Genomic DNA, 20,642 nt, shown 5'->3' on the forward strand with positions numbered 1-20,642 from the left:
ATAGAGTGCTATGAAGACGACATGGTCGTCAAGACTCAGTTTTCACAAAAATTAATACAAGACTTAGATTCTGTCTTCCAAATCCTGTGTCAGTTTAGCATGAAATTGAACCCCAACAAATGTGTCTTCGGCGTCACCTCGGGCAAATTCCTAGGGTACATTGTCAATCGGCGCGGTATTGAGGCCAACCCGGACAAGATAAAAGCCATCCTAGATATGAGACCACCTCGAAAAGTAAAAGAAGTTCAGAGGCTAAATGGCCGCATAGCTGCTCTAAGCCGCTTCATGTCTAAATCGGTAGACCGCTGCCTACCTTTCTTCAAAGCAATCAAAGGCAAAGGGTTCGAGTGGACCCAGGACTGCCAGCTCGCGTTTGACGAGCTAAAAGGTTACCTCGCTAGTGTGCCGACCTTAGCCCGGCCCGAGGAGGGCGAGGTCTTAGAACTGTACCTCTCGGCAAGCGACGAGGTGGTCAGTTCGATACTAATAAAAGAAACAGACCGGGTCCAGCGACCCATCTAATATGTTAGTAAAATTTTGCAGGGAGTAGAGACAAGGTACCCGCAGATAGAAAAGCTAGCATACGCACTGGTGACAGCAGCTCGGAAACTCCGCCCATACTTCCAGGCTCACACCGGCATCGTCCTGACTGACAAACATCTGAGACAAGTTTTACTCAAACCCGAGGTTTCCGGTCGACTAACGAAATGGGCCATCGAACTCAGCGAGTACGACCTCCAGTACAAGCTAAGAACTGCTATTAAGGCCCAAGCTTTGGCAGATTTTATCGTCGAGTGCACTTTCAGCCATGAAGCCCTACAGGTCGAGCCTGAGGTCCCCAGTTCGGGCGAACCCGGAGCTCCCGAGCCAATAGAGTCTGAACCCCGTGAAGTAGCAGCCAGTGTGGCATCTCTCCTGGTCAGGCGAAACGCAAACTGGGATGAGGAGCCCTGGATCCTTCACGTGGATGGTTCCTCGAACCGGCAAGGCAGCGGAGCTGGAATAGTCTTATGCGGACCGGGCGGCACAAAATTAGAATACGCACTACGCTTTGAGTTCGCGGCATCCAACAATGAGGCAGAGTATGAAGCACTGATAGCTGGGCTGGACCTAGCGCGAAAGGTAAAGGCAAAACACTTGGTCATCTGCAGCGATTCTCAGCTCGTGGTCAACCAAGTTACGGGCGAGAATGAAGCATGCGAGCTCTCCATGATCGCATATTTGGCGAAAGTAAAAGAGGCCCTGCTCAACTTCTAGTCACACTTCATCAGGAAAATCCCGAGGTCAGAGAACACTGAGGCCGACGCTCTATCCCGGTTAGCCAGCACAAGTCACAACAACATGAGAATTGTGTACATAGAGGACTTACCTCGGCCTAGTATTCTCGGGGGGACAGAGGAGGTCGCTCCCGTCCTAGAAGCAGAGCCGAGCTGGATCGACCCACTCGCGAGCTTCTTGATAGACGAAACCCTCCCTGCATAACGCAATGCGGCCAAGAGTGTGCAGCGGCAGGCAGCCAAATACGTCATAATAGACAAACGGTTATACCGATGGTCCTACACGCTCCCCTACTTGCGTTGCCTGCGACCTGCCAAAGCCGAGTTCGTACTCCGTGACACTCATGAAGGCCTATGCGGCGGACACTTGGGGGGCAGAGCACTCGCCCAAAAAGCACTTCGACAAGGATACTACTGGCCAACGATGAAGGCAGAAGCTGTCGAGCTCGTCAGAAAATGCGACAAGTGTCAGAAGCATGCCAATATCCACCATCAACCTGCCTCTGACCTCAAATACCTCGCCAGCCCGTGGCCCTTTGCACAATGGGGCATCGACCTCCTGGGGCCATTCCCACCAGCAACAGGTGGAAGAAAATTCCTAGTCGTTGTAGTAGATTACTTCACGAAGTGGATAGAAGCCGAACCTCTAGCAACTGTTACGGCCCGAAACATACAGAACTTCTTTTGGAAGAACATAGTATGTCGCTTCGGATTACCTCGGGTACTAGTCTCCGACAACGGCAAGCAGTTCGAGGATATCAAGTTCCAAGAGTGGTGCCATAACATGGGGATTCGGCAAAACTTCACATCAGTCGCGCACCCGCAGGCAAATGGCCAGACGGAAGTAATCAACAGAGCCATCCTGCGCGGACTGAAAGCACGTCTGGATCGAGCTAAGGGATTGTGGGCCGAAGAGCTACCAAGTGTCTTGTGGGCTCACCGAACTATAGAAAAAACCGCCACGGGAGAAACCCCCTTCAACCTCACCTACGGCACTGAAGCAGTGATCCTGGCGGAAATAGAAGTACCAACATTGCGACTAGAAACATACGACGATCGGACAAACGGAGATGAGTTACGTACCAACCTTGACCTATTGGACGAGGTAAGGGACCTCGCGCACATACGGACAGCGGCATACCAGCAGTAGGTAGCTCGCTACTACAATGCCAGAGTAAAGCAATGAAGCTTCCGAGTCGGCGACCTTGTCCTTCGTAAGATTATGGTGCCCGAACCCGGCGTGGGCAAACTTGGACCAAACTGGGAAGAGCCCTATAAAGTAAAGAGAGCGCTCGGGGGGGCATACGAACTCAAAACCTTGGAAGGCAAACAAGTACCTCGAGTGTGGAACATCGTGAACTTAAGGCGATACTACCTATAAACCGCCAAGCGAAGTGGACGAAATCAGGTCCTATGGGCCACGATGCAGAGCCAAGAGGAACCTCGGCGTAAACAAGCAAAGAAAAGCCGAGCATATTATCAGCTCGGCAAAAAATCAGTTCACTGCAAAAGCCTTCGCGGCAAAACAGGTCGTAGAAGTATAATAACCCGGACAAGAAAGTGGCGTATTCAGTTCGACAAAGAATCAGTTCTTGGAAAAAGAACACGGGCAAAAAGATTATCTACCGTTGCAAGAAACAGGAGTACATTGGCCATCAGAAGGGACTAAATATATATATATATATATATATATATATCTTTACATGCCCGGAGCTACTTCTTCGCCATCAGAAGGCACTTCAACAACACCCGAAGGCCCTGCCTCTCCTTCAGAGTCCAGCTCGCCATCGGCAGCATTGGCCATCTCCTGAGTTATATGCGAAGTGGATATGGCACTAACATCGAGGTTGGGGTACGTGTTCCGGATCATCCACCTGCTCAGCTTGAACCCCCTTCTCTAAGAATCCACCATCAGAATGTCAAAACGCGGAGAGGCAATGTAGTCTTCAACGGCCTTCTTCTTGGCGTCTTCAATGCCTTGGGAAAAAATCTGTGTTCTCTCCCTGATGTCCTCCTGAAGATATTCGACTTGATGCTGCAAATCCAACTTCAAGTCCGCCATGTGCTTGACAACGACCCCCATGGCCTCGGCATCACGCTGAGACCTCGCCTACCTGGCCATTGCGACGCGAGCAGCCTCTTCGGCAGCATAAGCGGCCGCCTCAGCAGCTCGGGTATTCGCCTCTGTAGCACGGAAAGCTTCTTCAGCAGCATGAGCGGCAGCCTCACACCCCACCCAGTCTGAAAGGGCCATCCTTGTGCACTTCACACACCGAAGTAGTCCCGCTTCCACGCCGGGACCTTATTAGGAAGATCGTGCAGAAGCTTAAAGCCCTGGCGAGGAGAAAGGTAATACGCCCGTCTTCCCCCAGGAAGAGAACCCGCATGTCTCTTGAGCATCAAGATGGAGGAGAATATCTCTAAGTCTAAGGGGAAATTCTGCTCGCAAAAAAGGGAAACTGTCCCCACCAGGTTCCGAATAGAGTTCGGATGAAGTTGGCCAATGGTGACACCGAAGTGGTTTATGACTTCGACGAGAATGGGGTGGAAAGGAAGTCGCAACCCCGTAGCGAGCTGCTCTCGAAAAATCACGATCTCATCAGGACCGTGTTCCCAAGGAAAGCTACCCAAAGGAATAAAATATGTATACCCCCCAGGAAGGTTGTAAGACATAAGTATAGATTGAAGCCCCTCAGGCGTCATGGTCGAGGGACCAAACCTGTCTAGCATCCAACCTCGGCGAGAGGTAGACGCCAAACTGCCCGAAGCGGCTCGGCCTACTGGTTCATAGTCCTCGAGTTCCACCTCAGGATCACTGAGGCAGTCGGGGGATATGACTCGGTTTGTAGAACCTACATCAGCCCTAATTGAAGAGTCGTCTGAGCTATCAAAGCTAGACATTGAAGAAAAGAGGTGGATTCAGGAAGGTACTCACCGGAAGAAAGTTTTGAAGGCTCCGGAGTCGGGAACAAGCCAAAAAAAAAAACCTTGGAGGCTATGTAACCAGCCTAGACGCGAGCTGAAAAAACTTGGACGCGAGCTGAAAAGTTGGACGCGAGCTCAGTAGGCAAACTGCAGAACTGACAAATCGACTGGGGTCCCCAACTATTTATAGCTACAGTAACCAAGAACTGATCGGGCAGATCAAAGACGATCCGACGGCCCACATTTGCGCTGACCGCACGTCCCATGAGGTCGAGACGTGATTGGCGCACGTCTTTCCAAAAAGAGCGAAACGTCAGCGCACGTCTTCTTGAAACCAACGTCGCGCCGACTGCGCCGCACGTCTCCTTGACAGCCGCCCACGCACGTACAGCAGTGGCACGCTTTTTTCAAGTTTGAATGACCCGTTGTCACGTCCCAGCGGCGCAAATTTTTGAAATTCAAAACGCACGGTCACAACTATCAACATTTATGAGTAGTAGGCACGTTTCCCGCCTTCCCGAAAACCGAAGACCCTGGCAAAAGCAACTCGCGCAGTCAACATTCGAAGTACGGGAGAAATCCACCTACCACCTCGCGAAACTCCCCGCACCAGGGCAAGACCCTTGGCGCGAGGAGTGGAGGGCAATTGATGAAGGAAGATTTGTCCCGACCTCACAGTTATGCGACACGTGGCAAAAACAACAGCTCGGCAAAAAAGCAAGCCTAAGGCGTGAACACCAAGGGGACACCAGCGGACCGAACTCCCTACTGGGGGCCCGAACTCACCCTTGGCCCAAAACCAAAAAGTAATCTGAACTGGCCAACCTCGCAACAGCTCGGGATATACCTTGTCGAACTGGCCAACCTTGTAACAGCTCGGGGTATACCTCGCCGAATTGGCCAGCCTCGCAACAGCTCGGGATATACCTCGCCGAACTGGCCTTGTAACAGCTCGGGGTATACCTCGCCGAACTGGCCAACCTTGTAACAGCTCGAGGTATACCTCGCCGAACTGGCCAACCTTGTAACAGTTCGGGATACACCTCGCCGAACTGACCTGCCCTATAGATACCTCCGAACTCAAGACTTCGCCTCGCTCACCACCGCATCACCTTCTGGGCACCAAAACCAAACAAGTCGTACCATGCCTGACACTGAGGAAGTCCGTGCCCGAGGCGCCGCACCTGACTGACTTGGGATCTGACGCTTGGCGACGGCACTCTAAACGGCCACCTGCCACCGCCACTGACACCGCCATCTCTAGTTAGAGAGACGGTTAGGCAGTGACGGTTCTGTCCCAGCAGAAAGGACGACGGCCGAATTGACAAGCGCAAGGGTAATCATACCCGACCTGACAAGGGCCTCGGAGCGAGTGCGCGAAGTGATTATAAGAGCCCCCTGACCCCAACAAACGAGATATGCAAACTTTGCGCTATCTAGTTTTATCTTGCTTTTGAATGATTCTAACTTAAGTTTCGGAGCCGCTACACCGAGTTCCCCCCGGAGCTTCCTCATCTCCTCCGTTTCAGGTTCCCTACTACCCAGTTCAGAAGCAAGGTCGTTGACAGCTAAGACCGGCCGGATCTCGCTTCATCACCATGCATTTAGTAAATAGGATGGTGTTGGGAACATGAGACATATGAGGAATCAAATCATGGTTTTCAAAATCGGACCAGACCGAATGGTCGAACCAGAAAAACTAGGAATCAGTCAGGTGACTGATTCCATTTCCCCAAAAATCGAATTTTCCCTCAAAACTATTGATTTTGATCAACGAACCGCTGAATCGAGCAGTTAACCGTTCGAACGATTTTGATCATTTTTTATTTTTTTTATTTTTTATCAGAACGGACCGAGCATTCACTTCAAATGGTCGGACCGTTCGACCTGGTAACCGGTCCCCTAATACTAGTTTAAGGTAAAAGAAAATTGTTACACGAGTGATCTGCCCATTACATCAATGCCCCAAACCCAATATGATTGATTTATAGAAAATGCATGATGATAAGGTCAATATCGTGTTGTAAGCAATCTTAGTTCCACCTCATTATGATTTCATCTTCATACTAACATTTATCATGACCCCTCCATAAGCAGATTTTTTTTCAGATGTGATTGATGTTCATATTTTCCGAGGAAGCAGCTGTTTAGAAAGACTAATTCACTGGCTTCAAGAGAATCTGCCAATTTGATACTAATAATTGTTTGCCTGTTGCGCAGGTTGAGGCTGTTTTAAATTGTCCATAAAGTCTTTTTTTTAATATGTATAAAAATGAATATACAATGAAAAAGATTTCGTAGTTGGGTCAAAGTATGGATATTTCCCCTACAATCATATTTGTCCCATATGGAGGAGAAATTTTTGGCTGTCCATCTTTAACAGCCTGGGCTGTCAAGCATTTAACACTGAAGTCATGTCCATGTTTTAAAAATCAGTGACCCATATGATCAGACCGTTTGGCCTTTCTCGATAATCCGCTGAGCCAGGAGGTCAAACTATCAACCCATTTGGGTATTTGACCCGAACAGTAGTTTTTGGGCCAAAAAGTTTTAGTTCAACATGGAGGAGGAAATAACAAATTTGTGGTTATAACCAGGAAGGCAAGAAGCCCACAAAGGGTACCTCCAGATGGGAAGTGGGAACCCGTTCAGTCCTCGGGTCCACACAACTCCAACATTTTAATATTAAACTTAATCAAAAGAAAGACTTAATCCGACCAAACTCCAGAGGATCATGGATCAAATTTGGCCATAACAGATGAAGGAATCCGTGGGTCCATTTGAGTTCCAAACAAATTTGACATGTAAAAGATTCTTTGCTAGAGTTGTATGATTGAGTCATGTTGGGAGCTAAAGCTTTCCATACTTTCTCCCACCAATTTGGGGCCTTGTGTCTAACCATCCATCAATTGGTGGACCCACCGGCCCACTGTTAACAATTTATTCATAAAATAAATGTACAGAGGATTTGTATCCAATACATGGCAGGCAGAGGGTCAAGTTGGACCCCTTTTGGACTCCAAAGTTTCTGGATCGATTAGGAAAAAGCTTCCAAATACCCAAACAACCAGATGGAAGGAATAGCTGAAGAGATGACATGGTTTGCCAACAACTCAGAAAACTTTAGCTGTCCACCTTATAGACAGCCTGTGCTGTTGTTCAACGGGTTTATCGAACGAAACCCCATAGAAGGTACAACACTAAAAGTAATTTACACAAAAAGATAAGGTGATTCGTGAATTGCACGGCACCCTGTTCCTGTTGCACTTGCATTCCCGTTTTTCAATAACCAGGCCGTTTTATTAAAAGCGACACTGCATCAAAACGCAACGCAACACTTCTCTCCAGGTTATAAAAGTTTATTTTATTTCAGTAGAAAAAAAAAAACACTTCAAATCAAATGTTCAAACCAAACGCCAGCACGTCAATTTCTGGGCAACCCACACACAAAAAAAAAAACCTGCAACTACCGTATGCAAGGCCACGTCCAGGACCCACAAATCGCCTCCATGGCGAAACCCAGAACCACCAATGATGAGAACACAGCTTCATTCTCAGTGAGAGTCACAAGTCCACCTAAAAAACAGATTATGACACTAACAATGCAACTCTGCATGGCCACAAGCTAAACAGAGATTTTTTTTCTCTTTATTCCAACCCCTCTAAAGTCTTGATCACATTCACATACAACAGAAGCAAACAAGGCCCACCTCTCTATAATGCACCAATTAACCCAGGTTCAGAAACCAAAAGAAGACATGATTTCCCTTTATATAAATAGCTAAAGAATCTAATACGCCTGCAGAGAGAAACTCTCTTTTTTCCTGTAACTTCAAATCATATAATACCCAAAAGCCAAAAAAAAAGAGAAGACATTACCAGTGAACTCGGAAAAAGAAAGAGAAGAAACAGTAAATGAAGACCCATGAAAAACCCTACATTCATTTGTTTTCTAAAAAGAAAAGCAAAAAGATGCAGAAATTTAGTTACATTATGATCGTGGTGATGATGATGATGATGATGATTCTATGTATCTTACATGTAGACTACCAAAATTACATCTGATGAATCTTTCTGGCTCAAAAGCTCTTCTTCTACCACTCATAATAGATTCTTTTCAAATCAAAGACAAAGAACAGAAGAAGAACAAGAAGGAAAGACCTCCTACCCAAAAGATTCAGTGCTTATTAACCTCTTCCTGTTGTTGCTGCGGCGGCGGCGGATGTGGCTGCTCCTCTCCCTCCGATGTTGGTTGTAGCAACATAGCCGTAAACGGCATGTGCCGATACCCATTACTCGGAAACTCCAACCCAACCGGTGGCTGACACAAATCAAGCCGACAGATCGGCGGTGCCGTTTCGAATGACGAAACCGCCAAGAACCCAGTCGGGACTCGATGGTTCTCGGGAACCGCCGCAACTGGCCGAGCCTTGATGGCGCTGGAGATCGAAGTCGAAGACGAAGACACAGGCGCAGACGTCGACGGAGACGACGCTGGAGGCATCACACCCGTGGGTGTGGACTCGGAAGGGGCCGGAACGGTTCCCGTTCCTGTAGCGGCAATGATAGAAGGCTCGGCCTGCCGGAGAAGCCATTCTATGGTCTCCCCGTCCGATCGGTGGCCAAGTTCGCGGGTAAGCTGAAAGATGCGCGCAGCGCAGAGAGCTGGCATACGGATCCTGCGGCCTCTGCCGTTAACCTTCGTGTGGCGGTCCCTGGAGGATGACTTCCGAGGGAGGGTCAGTTGGATTTTCGAAACATCGCGCGTCGATACAGTGTTCTGTTCGCCGGGTTGAGAGGAGTTACGGAGGATCAACTCTGATCCCATTTCCGTGAGTGATCGAAGAAAGCTCGAGAGTTGCTCAGAGAGAGGGGGTTAGGGTTGTGTTTTGGTGGACAAGATTTAGGGTTTATATAAGTAAAAAAGTTGGATACCGGAACCGAACCGAGCGTTTCACAATCAGAGAAGGAAAGAAAGAAACTGGGCGAGTGGGAGTTAGGGTTTTATAGGGCAACGGAATGGAATTGGAGTTGAGAAAGAGAGAGATTTTGGGAAGGCTGAGGAATTCTTTATTTCTTTTGACCCCACCAGACTTCTATTTCTATCAGAAAAAGGAGGAAATGGAGGGAGAAAGAGGATAGAGAAATAGAGCGAAAGAGAGAGGAGTTTTGTTAATTTGTTCATTTGTTGTTTGTTGATGTGAGAGTGGGGTGGGGGGTTCTGCTGCATGTGTTGCGCGTGTGTGTTCTTAAAAGTTGTCTACGTTTTTTGTGTTTGAGGTTTTGTGGTACACGAGGAAATCTAGGATGCTGCTCAACAGTTCAATCGTCCCTCCCTCCCTCCCTCCCTCCCGACCTCCTCAAAGTGCATGAAGGGGAAAAAGTGGTGGGCCCACTACTAAAAAGTAAAAAAGAGAAAAAATTGTCCTTTGGACGGTGGATGATTACACCACGTCATCCGTGTAGAGAGAATCACGAAATTTTCGATGACGTGGCTCTATCATCGACCGTTGAAATAGGCAAAAGTGATAATATGTATGTGGGGCTTACGTGGTGGGTGGGTCTGAGTGACTTTTTTTCCGTAATGAGTAGTAACCAGTAGTCATAGATGCCCCCACCCCCAGTGGGGACTGGGGAGTGAGGAAGGGACGCGTAGATTTATTGAATTAATTAGTGCTCGGAGCCCGAGACGGTGTTGGACGCGTTTGGGGGTATGTGGTCTGAAATAGATTCCGATCTGACGTCACACGGGAGGCCCATTCATCGAAAGCACAGGAACGAGTTGTACTGGAGTTCAAATCAGCCCTCAATGCCCTACAATTTTCCGTACATCACCGCCATGTATTAAGAACATCAGCCGATGATAATATCAAGAATGATAATGAGCTGTGAGACGTTGTAGGAACAGTCTTGTGGGGAGCTGATTCGGTCACGTTGTACTGTCGCTTTTTGGGGGTGTGAGTCCTACCTTCCGTTTCAGGTGGGGGTGGGGCCGGGCTTGCTTTTTGGATTGTATCAGAGAACAAGTGGGCCATGGTGGTGGGTTTCAGGATACAGAGTTTGAGTTCAGGTAGTGTGGCCACTGCCCACGCTTATTACAATTGAAGCACGTGTTATTTATTAAATGAATATGATATGACAAAGGAGTACAGTGGAACTTTTGGACCATGTGATCATGTGCCATCCAGAGAGAGAGAGGTTTAGGTTTGACTGGTCTCTTTCTCTCTCTCGGGAATGAGTGATTATTTAGTAGGTGAATGTGAGCTTGAATTACTAAATTGCCCTTGTCTTAGCCTCTGTCCTGCCTGCTGCGGTGCTGCCTGTTGCCTGCCCCGTAGCGGTGCAACTCTTGAATTCTTCGCCCTACAGACAGGGTCCGCCGAGAAACACTGTAGTTGGAGGTGGGCTAGGTGGCCCTGGGCTGGCCCCATCCCATTATCCTGGGCTACGAATAGTGGATCAAGTCAATATTTAATTTTACTTTGGAAGAATGACGGTATAGCTTTGATGGCAGCTCGGAATTGATGTAAATTTACGGAGGGTATTGGTGGGCATTGATGTATTGAGAAATTTGTATTGGATTTCTCGTACTTTTCCATTTTAATTTTGAGGTGAATTTATCATTGCATGTCACTCGGATCCAATTTCTAAATGTTGGGTTTGCACCTTGTTGGGTTTGGACCATGGTTTTGAAACCAGACTGTACTGGATGGTGGGACTTGAAAATTGGGAATAGGTAAGGTGGTCGGTTCCCTTTTACCTTATAACAGTTATTTTCAAGGTTCAAACCATCGATACATATCTACCGATACGTATCATGTTGATGGTTTCTTGACACGCCCATATAGGAGTTGTATCGGGTCAGTCACTGGTTCAGAGTGTAGTCGGGCTTTAAACCGGTTTTTCTAAACTGATTTTGAAAAAAATAAGTAAAACATAAAAAAAAAGTACCGACACAGATATTGGCCCATATCGATATTTAAAACCTTGGTTATTTCCACAAAAACTATTGATTTGATCAGCAAACCGCTGATTCGAGCGGTCAATCTATTCGAACCATTCAATGGCTTAACTGTTTCTTTTTTTCTTGTTAGATGGGCCATCTATTCAATTCAAACGGTTGGACCATTTTACCTGGGAACCAGACTCTAACCAATTCGTTGTTCGATTCGATTTTGAAAACCTTGTTGTAGACTCAATATTAACATCGAGTTGGGTTGGACTCCTAGACGGGCCAACTACGAGTATAAATTGTAATGGAATCGAATTGAGTCGAGTTGAGTTCAGTATTGGGTTGTTCAAATTCGATCAAATGTTTGAGCTTTCTGTTGGAATTTGACTTGAGTTATTGTAAATAAATTAATAATAAAAATAATATTATTTATATTAAAAATAATATTTTAATATAAACTGGATTAGACTCACAAGTCGCATGAGTGTCACATCTGTATCCCATAAGGGGTGTCCCACAATGTCCCGCAGCACATCCCGGCCATGTATTACCAATATGTCCCTATGAATCAAATATTGTAAAGCTAGAACTCGCGACCAATTATTAAATTTTATTATTTTAAGTCGAATTCAATTATTTAATGAATCAAACCCAAGTGACTCGTAACTTGGTTAGGCTCGCTTACACCCCAAGGCCCAATTATACATATTTGGCCTTGCTCACTGTGTAGTTATATGGAGCATGTACTTATTAACCATGAACATTAGGGGCGTTCTTTTTTTTGGATTTTGAGAAGGGAAAAATTGGTAATGGTATTTTGGTTTTCATTGATTAAAAATTTTATAATTTTTTCTTAGATTTATATAGGGATTAGGGAAAATCTGTTTTCTTGGGCATCATTTATCCATGTAAGTGATACCTACCTCTCCTGTGAGTAAAAATAATTTTTTCAATGAGGAAGTTGCTAACACTTGGATGGGATAAAAATGTCTTTTTAAATAATAGACTTTTATAGTTAAAACAATCATTGTTTTATCTATCTAAGAAATAAAAGAATGTGTATAATGCACTTATCCAGGTAAATAACTTATCAAAAAGCGAATGAGGCCTAGGTGTCAAATACCAATTGATTACCTTTTGTCTAATAAAAGGAAGAAGGTGAGGTATAGAAATTTGGGGTGGTTCGTCCACAACAATCCTCAAAAGCAATCCTTCATAATACATTCTATTCAATGGTCACTCTTTTATTCCATGGCAAATTTTCTTGTTCGTTTCTTTGAACAAAATTTCATTTTATGTCATTAGCCAATAATGGTCTCTACCCACTGGAAGTCTTAGGAAAGGTAGGCTATATACAAAGTGTGTGTGGGGGGGGGGGGTAATTAAGGGTGATCATGGGCCGGGCCCGAGATAGGCTTCGCACTTATGATAAGGGTTATAGCTTAGGCCCGGGCCTGGGGTTCCGGGCTTGAAACATAAACCCTAGCCTAGGTCTATACAGACCTGGGCTGGGTCAGACCTGATTCTGGACCAACGTCACTCATATATAAAACATTACATATCCATATATTGAATGCCATAACATGCATATAAACTTATTTTATACATTATATAATATAAAATATTACATATAATATAAATTATACATGTCATGTTATAATATTTATATATATAATATATAATATGATATAAAATAACATATATACATATGTATACATTATATATAAAATGTGTAAGTTTAAATATATGTGGGCCAGGCCAGGCTTGAAGTATTAGGCCCAAACCTGACCCTAAAATTTGTGGACATGATGTGGGCCCGGGCCCGGCCAGGCTTGAGATTATATTGAATGAGGTTAGAGTTATATTCCTAATGGAGTTTGAGATTCCAGTTCCCTAAGGGATGGGGGATGGGGATTAGTTAGGATTTATAGTCCCGATGGAGTTCAAGGAGGGCATGGGACAAGGCATTTGAGCTTGGGGTCAGGGTAGGGGCATGCAAAACACGCCCCCGCCCTGCCCCACTGCCATTCCTACCCGATACAAACATAGTATTTGACTCTTTAATAGTTTGTCACACTTGTGAACCTTTCACCTTCGTAAGAGAGAAACTTAATTGAAAATTAAAGGGTCCAAAAAGGAATTCTCTCTCTCTCTCACTTGTTGGAAGAATTACCCTCATAAATTCTTCTATTAAATCCCCAAGGGATGATTGATGTGTTAGAAAGGAATCAAAGAGATTTAGTTAATTGGGAGTGGGAGTGCACCACCAAAAAAATGGATGGCATAGGTTTAAAAAATCTAGGATGGGTAAATGATGCTTGAATTGTCAAACTTGGGGAGCAATAAAGGGCTGGCTTGTGGGTCTGTTAGTTGGCTTATCCCAGCAACGACGCGGAATCAAATCCCGCAACCTGCATTTTGAGAAAAAAAAAGGAGGGGTTAAAAAAAAAAAAGGAAGGGTTAAAAGGGAAAGGGAAAAGTTATTGCTGATTAACCAAAAAAACTTGGGTGGGAGATTCTAAATGAGAAAGTAAACCCTTGGATCCAAGTAGTATCAAAAAATATTTAAGAGGAAACTTTTATGAAGTTAAAAAGAAAAAAGACCATTCCTGGGATTGGAGAGGTATTCTCTCCTCTAGAAATTTACTAAAAATGGTATTGGATGGCAAAGAAATACATTTTTGGAATGATAATTGGGCAAATGATTTCCCAATTAGCAATTATGTTAATGAGGAATCAATTTCTAATGTTGATCCGAAAGTAAGTGATATCATTGATATGGAGGGGAGGGTTTGGAAGGAACGAATGATTATAAGTTTGATCTGTCATCCCAAGTGTGGGATAAAGTAATAAAGTAATTAAGAACCATTTTCATTCCTTCAGTCCCTAAGGAGGAGAGTATCATTTGGAGGTCGAATCCAAATGGAACTTTCTCTATTAAATCAACGTATATTAAGGCTAGCTCCTTAGATGGCAATCCCCCTAGTTTATCAAATGAATTAGCAAAAGTATGGGACTAAACACCCATCCAAAATATAAAACTTTCATGTACCTCCTTCAAAATAACAAACTCCTAATCAAGGTTCAAAATATCAATACGTCCAATACACCGGTATGGGCATATCAAGCGAATTGATATTCTTTTTGGTGGTTTTTTTTTCTTCAACTTGTTCAGGGGAGCTGGTTTAGATCTTTGCCACACCCTAAACTGGTTAGACCATCGATATACCCACTGTAGAGGCATATTGATGGGGTATCAGAACTGTATTAGCCGATACGGGCTGATACGTGTCGATACTTTAAACCTTGCTCCCAACAAAAAGGTCACTCTTGTCTAGGGGAATGGAGATTGATGATTTGTGCAGCATATCTGGGAAGGAGGAGGAAGATGTTAACCGCATTTCTGTCAAGTGAATTCATACTAAGCAAGTGTGACTAATAACCTAAAATACTTTCAAGTTATCAAATAGTATTAACAACTCGGTTTAGGAGACGTGGAGGAATCTGTCAGATATCATGGCTTTGGTCCAGATATAAAAGGAAAAATTCACCATCCTTTTATGGCATAGATGAAAAATCTAATTGAGAATATTTTTAATAACAAAACCTTGTCCCTAGCTATCATTCTTGAGAAAGCCTCAAATTTGTTATTTACCCACCTAGGAGATAGGGGTAAGAGGTATCCATGAAAATAAACTTTTCCTAGTCCCCACATAAATATGAAAAAAGAACCTAAAATTCTTGGTCAATGAGAACCAAAATCCCATTAACCAACTTTCTCCCCTCTCAAAATCCAAAAAAAGAACGCCTCCTAAAATATTTTTAATGTGCCAAGTTTAAATTATAATCAATCTCCAGGTGTACCCACTTGGGTTTAATGCCAAATAACCATGAATGGATTGTACTAGTTAAAAAGAAAAAAAAACTTTGTTTTATTAATGGTAGAGAATATCCAATTGAAATATGTAATATGCGGCCCCACAACAAAGTGTGATTTATACACAATCCAATTGAATTTGGATATACCGTCATAATTATAATATACATATGTAATAATTATCTCTAATAATATATAAAGTAGATAATTGCCTTAACTTTACTGAGTAGGGCTGTCAATGGGCCTGAACCAATTGTATTGATTCAGGTTCCAGGATATGGTATTGATGGATTGGTTACAATTCTTAATAAACTAATTATTATCAAACTAGAACTAGTTCTACCTAGTATTGAATCGATTTGGATCCAACTTGATAAAATTAATATATATTAAGTGTATAATATTTTCAATAGGTTTAATATAATTGGGTCCATCGAGAATTATCAAGCCAAGCCAACCTAGAAAAAAAAAATAGTCTTCATTATGAGTATTATTTGGGATGTGTTCCCAATTAAATTTTTTTTGTAAGTGCCATGTAAAGATTTTGACATTTAATACTACCTTTTGGTTATGTGCATGGGGTGTTGGAGGAAAAATTACTAGAGGGTTTTTCTAATCTTGCTTCTTTCAGACAACATTGAAATAGACTTCCATTACATCACATTAAAATTAGCGGAAAATTATAGATAAGTACTACAGCCATTGACGTCCTATTAATTACAAGTAAGCATGCACACGCATTGCACGTGGCAACCTCACATGTAGACAATGATAATTATATTTTAATGTTTTTATTAGAATTTACGAAACAAGTAAAAGTGATCAAAGCATGGTGTACTAGTGGATATGTTGTCTTTCAACTCAAAAACCTAAGTTGAAATGTTCTTATGGTTTCGATCAATGTTTTCATAATGTGGTTGAACCATAGAGTTGGATTCATTAGTTTGTCACTTGGACATATTTTTAGAAAATGTTTTAACCTAAACCACTTTATTATAAAAAAAAATGATTGACCTCATCAACAACCAAATGACATTATTGGTTGAACTACTAACCTATTTAACCAGGTCAATGGGCTACGGTTAAGACATTAATTCGATTTCTTTTTTTTTTTGTATTTTTAACTATTTCTATCTTTACTAACAACAATCCTCATTTTTTCAAACAAACTTTTGTTTAATATAAAAAATATATAATATTAGTGCATGTTCAAAATTTTCTATAGAAATAATAAAAAGTTTATTATTTTTATACTAAAAGTTACTTATTTAACAAGAGAAAATGCAATTCCAATATATTGTTTGAATATCGGTTTTTAATATTGTAGTCAAGTCAAATGATTAAATTGATCAATCCACCACCCAATTCAGATTGAAAGTCGATTTACCACCAAACCAATTTCCTACGGTGACCTAGCTAATTAAATCATTAAACTATTTGACATGGTTAGTGGAGTCATGTGTTAGACATTAATGATCTTTATTTTTTGTATCTCATTTCCATCATTAATAAAATATTTATTTTAGATTTTTATATGATGAATATATAACATTATAGAAGGTAACCAAATTTATCTACAAATTTCTAGTTTTTTCTATAACTTTATGTGTTTTATTATTTAATTATAACATCATGTGTTGATCCATTTGACATTGATAGTTGAACCACTAACGCACCACCTGGATTGAAAAACCATTTTGCCTGTTTGGTTGATTAGAAAATCTTGTATTCCATTTTCATCATTCATAGACGTAATTCTTATTTTGACATTTATTTTTGTTCAATATGACGAATATATAACATTAGAAATGTATCAAAATGTTTTATACAAAACTTATATTTTTCTTTGATATATACATATTATATATTTATCTAGATATGAAAATAGTTTCATTTTCAGACTAGTTTTAAATTTTGCATTTAATTTTTATCATTAATAAAATAATTATTGTTTGTTACACTTATTTTTGTTTGTATGATTAATATACAGTATTATAGATTTGCCCAAATTGTTTCATATTTTTTTATTGTTCTATTTTAAAATTTTTATTTTTTAATTATACATCATGGGTTAACCCATTTGACTTAAAAGATTGAACCACTAACCCAGCTCCTAGATAAGAAAACATGTTCATTTCTCATCAATTTTAAGTTGTATGTTCCAAGTCCATCATTAATAAAATTATGCCTATTTATCATACTTATATTTCTAATATGAAAAATATATAGTAACAGAAATGTGCCCATTTTTTTCAAAGTTTCTCTATTTTCTCTATTTTTGTATTTTTGTAATTTTAAATTTGTATTATTTTGTTTATGACACTATGGAATTATATCCATTTGACCCAAATGGTTGAATTACTTACCCACCACCTACATGGAGAACATGACTTCTTTTCTAGGTTTATTTTGAAAATATAAATCTTCATTCTATAAATAATTATTGTGTATGGATTTAATAGTGTAGTTTAATGATGAGAAACAAAAGTGTAAATATTGGATTCAAAAGAGAGAAAATGAGGCTTATTTAATGCCTTAAATGTGAAACTTAATGAGAGGTAATTGAATGTAATTAATAGTATTATTTTAATTACATTTATTCCCTTTAAGGGAAGATGAACCAAATTCAAGAGGAGGTGTATTTTAGTGAAAAGAAATTCCAGAAACCTAGTACCTGATTCATACTTTTTAATAGTATAGATATAGATATAGATTTGTATGTCATGTACATCTTGAAACATTTCAAAATCTCATAACTACCCTTCTCATCTTTTATGATACTGTTTCACAAGGGGCTCTTTTGAGTTTTACCAAACTGACCTTGCATCTAAGTCTAACAATTCTTTGAAACCATGCGAACAAACTTATTATCAAGATTGCATGAAAAAGGAATTTAAAATGAATAATTTGGTATTTTTATCACTCACCATAATGTCAGTTAAACGTGTTTGGACTTATGTGTTGATTTTGAAAGCTCTAGGTACTTGGTTACCACACTTGAACTTTGAGTCGTTGAGCTTGAGCCTGACTTGACCATCGGGCCTAGGTATTGACCCCAAGCCCGACCCTCATATAAAGCTTGAAGCTCGTTCAGAAATTTGAAAATATAATTTTTTTTATTCAATTAAATTTTTTTTATTTATATTTAAAACCTTCAAAACTCAAAAATAATAAACATCTCACTATTACTTGAAAAAAGAAAAGAAGAACAAAGAAAAAATATTGTATATATATTATTAAATAAAATATATTTTTTATTATTTAATATATAGTATCATGTTGGGCTCGGGTTTGGGTTGGGATTTTTTGAGAAAGCCCGAGCCCGACCTGAAAAAAAATCGGGCCGGTGCTTTAGGCTCAAGCCCGAGCCCGGAGGCTTAAAATTATGACCAAGCCCAACTTATAATGAGTCGGGTCGGGCTGGACCATTAGGCTACCTGACCCATGAATAGGTCTAATGATAGTCTAGTAGTTGCTAGATATGTGACCTTTACTCTTTTCTCACTATGGAGTGTGGAAGTTGAGCTATGGCTTTAAGAGAGGCAATTAAGGTTGTATTTGTATCATTTGGGATTTATCAATACAAATTTTTGATGAATTGTCTTGTCTCATCACATCATGTAACCAATTCCACTAAAAAAATTTAGCTTTCATGAAGAAGTGGCAATGGAATTCACATCTGCGCCCCACAACACATCCCAACCATGTATTGGGAACACCTCCCAATGACAACTTCGAGAGATGTTCCCAATGCACACTGAGATGTGCATGTGGGGCACACTCTATAGGGCACAGGTGTTAACTCGTGGCAATGGTACCTGGATTTAATATGAATGATGGATTTTTTTTATGTAAATAAAGGGATGTTTTATCAAAAAAGTGTCTTGATAAACCCCAAATATTTTTAGTAGAAGCAACAATGATACCAAATACAACCTAAGTTGGTATTGGCATTGGATTTCCATTTGGGTTTGGCTATGATATGGAAAAGATATGATATATGAAAAATGTGTGACCAATCAACTGGAATCATAAATGTGGTAGGCAATCAATTGTTATTTATCAAAATTCATGGGTGGGTTTTGATTGGTGAAAACTCTTTCAGTACCATGTCTTTCCCACATCATAGACTTTCCCTTTCCATTTTCATCTTGTGACATTTAGGCTATGTTTGGTTTCAGGGAAACCGATACAAGGTTTATAAAGATTTCCCTACCTTTCCCTATCTTTTCCTTCAGACCAAAAATAGCCTTAAGGGGGATTTGTCCACAATGGTTAAGTTCTTGTTGGAGGTCTCTTATAAATTCCTTTTCCAACAATAGATCTCCCATTATTTAGTGTGATGTTTAAAACGAATAGGGAACCAAGTAGCTCATTTGTGAAAAAAAAAAAAAGGCTCTAACCATTTATTATTGTTTTATTTGACCTAACAAGGGTTGTACATTGGGCAATTTGAATGAATAAAAAAGGGGGTGTTTCCACTTGGTTTTTTTTTTTTTGATATACAGAGTATTACAAAAAAAAAAAAAAGAACATCGTGACCCATAGACCTGTTTATGGGTTAGCCTCGGGTTTGGCTTTTGCCAAAATTTGAATAGAGCCCGGCCCATAAACAGGCACCCAGGGTCGCCAGTCTATCAGTTGTGAAATTCGCTTCCCTGAAGGCATGCTTGTAGGAGATATTTAGATTGCATATCTCCGTGATAAGGTTGTTGATGTTCTCAATGGTGATGTTGGAATCTCCTTCGATGACAAACCTTAGATTGGGAAATCTGGCTGCAATGGTATGGGCTTCCACAACAACTCATGCCTCTTGTTTCATTGATCTACACATACCTATATCCTTGCAACTAAACAATTTGATTTTTTTGCACTCATCCCTCATTATGGCTCCTATTGCACTTTTTACCATCCTCCCTCCTGGAAGCGTCAAAATTTATCTTACATCTCCCCTCTCTTGGATGTGACCATTTTATGAGCACTTTTGAGGTTTCTGTCGAATCTCTAACACTTTTCTGATTACATGTTTTGATATATTCTTGCCATTCAAGGACGGATTTCCTTACTACCTAGTTAAGGGTGATGACATTATTCTTAATAAAAAAATAATATTCCTCCTCTTCCAAATATTCCACATAATAGTCTCTATTAGTTCCACATTATGATTTGGGGATTTTTTTATCCACCAATTGGTGAGGTCTTCCCCTTACAAGGAGTTTAGATAGTATTGTTGAACTCACCCCAAATTTTACAAACATCCTCACATCTCCAAAAAAAAAAAGAAAGATGATTGGAGTCTTCTACTTACTTAAATAAAAAATATTATATATATATATATATATATATATATATATATATATATATTATTTTTATAAAACATTTTCTCAAGTCAAGCTTAAGCCAAGCTGAGGTTGAGCTTAAGGTTCTAGCTCGAACCGAGTTCAAAGTCAAGCTCGAGCCTTGTACTGCCTTGGCGAGCCGAACTCGAATAGCTAGCTATTCAGCTTGGCTCGACTCGAATCCACCCCTAATGAAATCACTCACCTTACATTCCTGATTCTTTGGAGAATTACTTAACATGCTTTCTAACTTATTTTTATCTACCCAACTA

General features: G+C 41.2%; 1 protein-coding gene across 1 annotated transcript; it reads right to left on the minus strand.

The window, feature by feature from the left end:
- Window positions 1–8,118: 8,118 nt before the first annotated feature.
- Window positions 8,119–9,364, minus strand: LOC148870861 (transcription factor TCP11-like). Its single transcript, XM_088971931.1, has one exon. It carries the CDS (start codon window positions 9,028–9,030, stop codon window positions 8,380–8,382), a length of 651 nt encoding a protein of 216 aa, XP_088828057.1. The 5' UTR covers window positions 9,031–9,364; the 3' UTR covers window positions 8,119–8,379.
- Window positions 9,365–20,642: the final 11,278 nt, after the last annotated feature.

The sequence above is a fragment of the Nelumbo lutea genome, chromosome 2 (genome assembly GCF_056320005.1).
Source record: "Nelumbo lutea isolate HS-2025 chromosome 2, American lotus-T2T, whole genome shotgun sequence".
NCBI lineage: Eukaryota > Viridiplantae > Streptophyta > Magnoliopsida > Proteales > Nelumbonaceae > Nelumbo > Nelumbo lutea.